We start from the raw sequence: 4,680 nt of genomic DNA on the forward strand, positions 1-4,680 counted from the left end.
ATTTTCTACGCGCTTTTATATGTACAGGCTTTTTATTGTATATATGCGTGTGTGTGTTTTCTATTATGTAATTTACAGGTAAATAAAAAAAACAAATATAATTCAAAATAATCTCTTATACATATATTCCTTAAATATCTGCTTTACTCCAGTTCTACAGAATTAATTATTTGTCCTATAACGGATCGATCATTGTTACGTATTTGTAACAGAAACTAATCTAATTACTTGAGAATGCCCGAGATCGAACGGGCAGCGCGGAAACGTATCAAGAGAGAAGCTGAGTCAACCTGATGGCCGGAATGGGCCACGTGCTACCAGAATGATTGCGTTGCGCGCGGTGCCTTTCTACACGATATGAGCGGTCCTTAATTGAGTGACTGAGCAATGAGCAAACCGGCGCGGTGATTTAACACAAAAAGAGCAGTCTAAAGAATGAGGCATATTCCGCAAAAATGAGCGCGCGTAGCGAGAACGCCGTGAGCGTGTGCTCGAGCACTTGGCAATCACGTGCACGGACAGTGAGGCTGTATCCGTACTTTTCGTGAGCCGACTGTGTTAACAATAAATGAGAAAGATTCTCGCACTCCCTAACTACCACCGCTTGACCACCGGTCACTTTACTACTGAGCTATCACCACAAAAACTATGAGATTGCCAAGACACTTCGAGAGCCGTCCGTACACACTGACTTTCAAAACAAAAGAAAGTATTAGAACCGGCAAATGCCGCACGTGGCGCGGATTATCGATGAATTACCGGTCCGTAACGTGGTGCCATCGCGTAATTATGCGCGACACTAATCTAAAGCGCGGTCTCACCAAGCGGGCCCGTTAAATCGCGAACAGTATTTATTAATTATTGATCGGTTTACATGTTTTTACTTAAATAAAACTCAGCGAAATATACAAACAAATAATGTACAAAACGCTGTAGTCGAAAACACCACACATCATGACGCGTTCTAATAAACACAGTTAAAATTTAACGTTAATAACGGTTGATCTTTGTTAAAATAAAGCGGGAGAAACATTATAAAAGACCGTGCAAAAAGGAGCGAGCTATCTAGTCTAACGAAGTAATTTTAATCAAACATCTTGACACCGCTGGCCTTACATTTGACATTAAAAACCAAGTATTCTTTTATTTAAACTCTGACGATTATTTGACGCAACCACATACTTCTCCTGCATCGCTCCACATCTCTATTTCAAAGATAAAGAAAGCGAGAGCAACTGCTTTCGTCTCACGTAACCGAGGAGAGCCCGGAAAGTCGTGAGACACCTTCGTCTATCCTCTCGAGGAGAATACAGAACAAAACATTTATCGATTTTTATGTGAACGCATACTAATATAAGAGATGCAACTGGTATAGCGGCAATTACGTTTCCTTGATGGCATTTATGCAAATAAGATAACGTAACTCGAAGTTTAGCATCTCCGCGAACGTGGAATATACCGTCTTTTACCATTTCTGTTGTAATTGCAAAATGCTCTTCCTCACACATGCAATGATCGCCACAAGTACATTCAAAAACTTTTACAAAACAGGAAATTATTTTTAGTTTTTCCTCTAGATTTATTTTATAGATAACACATGAAGAGAGTGAAATAAAATTTCTTTTAAAAAGATCAAGCGAATGTAAGTTGGACTGTATGAATTGAGGTAACATAATGGGGAACGGATAAATGAGCCGGGGCAGTAATCACACTAATATTTTGTGTAGGAAACTCAGAAGTATTTATTTATTTATCGGCATATAAACTCTTTCCTTGCGTGGATGGAAAGAAAAGCCAGAAGTAAACAATTATAGTAATGTTACTTTATATTTCCTGTACAATGATAAACACAGTAGCAATGGTCGGTGCCACGTGGCACAACAGTCGCGAAAGCAGCTCGCTTTCCTCGTTCCGTATAGCCGTATTTTATGCTTCTTATAAATTTCAGTGATACAGAACAGCAACCCAATCTAATCACTCTACACAGTACAGCGGCTATAAGGCACAGGTCTTCTTAACTTTACAGTTTAATTTAACGAAATCGCAAATCAAAGATAGCACGGTACAAAAACACGTTCGCTCGTGTGTCTCAGAGTCGCCATAGTGCCTATCGTTCTCCTACAACGTTTTTCTTAAGGCAACCAGACCGACCTCAACGCGGCAGGCGGCATTCATGAAATCCTCACTGGAAAATTCAAGTACAGTTATCTTTTTGCCAAACAGAGAGCGTACTTTTTGCTCTATCGTACATTTCGCTAATAAATAGTTTGCTGTCTTTCAATAATCTTAAATAAGTATGAACATTTTCAAGTAGAAGATTTGAATTCATCAAAGCATGCTGAATGTATAAAGGGAGTGTAAGAACTCGTTTATAACTGCCTACACTGTAATAATCGATAGCAATTCGTTCATGTATTTTTATCTGGTGTTTAAAATCTGTTAAATATAGCGTTAATTTAGAATTATATTTGTAGTAGTTAGAATTATTTAGAATTATATTTGTAGTAGTTAGAATTATTTAGAATTATATCTGTAGTAGTTCCAGCGCCTCTCCATAAGATAAAAACCCCCCTTCCCCCGAGCGGTACTGGCTCAGTTACGATTAGACGACGAACGACGATCAGTCAGTCTATCATCAGCCCCCAAACAGACAACTGTATAAGTCAATGAAGAGAATACACAATAGTGGTGTCAGAAGTGGGATAGGAGTAGAAACCGAGATGGCTCAGTGTTAAAAGATTTGAATTTGGTGATTAATTATGTCACCGCCGCGGGGGCAGCACCTCGTGGCCGATCGCCGGCGACGGATCGATATCGATCCGTCGTTCGATAATTGCCTCCGATTCTCGAAGGCGTTGCCGGCTCGAGACTTCTCATTGTTCGTTCAGCTGTGCCAAGCATCGCCTCGTGTGCAACAACGTGCAGTGTGCTACTCTCGGAAAATTACTCATCGTGCGACTCATCAGAAAACTCAACGCTTTGTCTGCAGTGCAACTCATCCAGTGCATCCTCGCCGTGTGCAACACGCAAGGAATCGTCTGGAAGACATCATCCTGCAGCACGAGGCGTGTTGAACCCCGTGCTCAGTAACTTGTCTGATCTCGCAGCGTGATCTCACGATTAATAGAATTGTGACTCTGTTAAACTCAGTGCGGGAATACAAAGACAATAAAAAGACTATCGACTCAAGAATAACTTACGATCGAAAACTCATTCTACAATCAGTGCGGATCTCACAAGGCAAACACGTGCTCACCGCGTGCTTTCGCGTGGCTCGCATACGAAAGACTTCCACCTGTTCGCATAAAATAAAACCGGTCACGACTACGTAACATCCCCGCGGCGTTTCGTATATAATTCTAATTTTTTGTAACACTTATTTTTATACACTCAGCAACAACAGATAACTGTTCCTTCAGAACTCTTGCAGGCAATGTCCTCAATGATGGCAAATGCCTTGCAGGCTTCAATCGCTAACATGAGCAACGATGTTGATGGCGCCAACGGAGGAACGCTAGCAGTGCGCTGTTTACCCCCTTTTTCCATGGTGGAATTCCGATTAACGGAAGGCACATCGGCCGAAGACTATTTCAAACGTTTCTGCTGGAGCCTAAAATTAAATAAAATCCCGGAAGAACAATTTGCCAACTACGCATGAGTTCACATGGGAGCGGAACTCAACAACGCTTCAAATTTCTCGTAAGTAACCGCTTGCCGGAAAACGTCTCTTTCGAGGAATTGTGCACTGTATTGATTGCACATTTTGACCAAGCTAAAATAAGTACGCGGAGAGTATCAAATTCCGTCTTTTATTTTAACGAGACGAGGAAACTACTGCAGCTTTTGCTCTTTGCCTCCGTTAAAGAACGACGCATTGTGAATACGGGGATTTCCTCGACCGAATGCTGATCAAACAACTTCTTTATGGTCTGAAATCGCAAGAAATGTGTAATGAAATCGTAGCAAAGAAACCTACGACATTCGCGGAAGCTTTTAAGATCGACAATACGCTCGAAGCCACCCACCTCACTACTAATGTCGTAAAAACATCAGATCAGCCAGCTATGAAAACAACGCACAAGCTCGGATATGGAACACCGAGGACAAAGTACGACACAAACATGCGTCATTCATCCCAATCAAGAGGATCCAATAACCGAGATGACGAGGCACCATTGAAACAAAGAACCAAGGATTTCCCCTCAGCTGGAACATGCAATGGATGCGGTGGTCAACACCTTAGAAACCGATGTCGTTTTCGTGACGCAATCTGTAATTCATGCGGTAAAAAAGGATACTTAGCTAGGGTTTGTAGATCTAAGGAAGCACTACCAAACGCGCGCATGGTGGCACCCTTATTAGAAACCGAATTCGAAAACTTGATACAATTAACTCCCTTCGTTCCTCGCGCAAATATCTAATCACCGTTTCAATTTATGATCAACAAATTCCGATGGAAATTGACATCGGGGCTTTGTGCAGTATCATGAGCCTTGATACGCTGCGCGCTATCAAACCAAACTTCTCGTTAAAAAAGACAAACAGACAATTCATCAGTTACACTGGACATCGCGTTTCCTGCATCGGGCGTTTTGAAGTTTCCATTACTATCAACAATACGTCTCGAATCTTAAATCTTTTTATTGTTAAGGAACAATTTGATTCACTTTTCGAACGTGA

General features: G+C 41.3%; 1 protein-coding gene across 1 annotated transcript; it reads left to right on the top strand.

The window, feature by feature from the left end:
• The first annotated feature begins 3,902 nt into the window (after window positions 1–3,902).
• LOC139113884 (uncharacterized) lies at window positions 3,903–4,421 on the top strand. Its single transcript, XM_070675331.1, has one exon. It carries the CDS (start codon window positions 3,903–3,905, stop codon window positions 4,419–4,421), a length of 519 nt encoding a protein of 172 aa, XP_070531432.1.
• The last annotated feature ends 259 nt before the right edge of the window (window positions 4,422–4,680 follow it).

Source organism: Cardiocondyla obscurior, linkage group LG03, assembly GCF_019399895.1.
Source record: "Cardiocondyla obscurior isolate alpha-2009 linkage group LG03, Cobs3.1, whole genome shotgun sequence".
Classification (NCBI taxonomy): Eukaryota; Metazoa; Arthropoda; class Insecta; order Hymenoptera; family Formicidae; genus Cardiocondyla; species Cardiocondyla obscurior.

Coding starts and splice junctions, on each gene's coding strand:
- LOC139113884 (XM_070675331.1), top strand. CDS start 3,903: ATGCTGATCAAACAACTTCTTTATGGTCTGAAATCGCAAGAAATGTGT.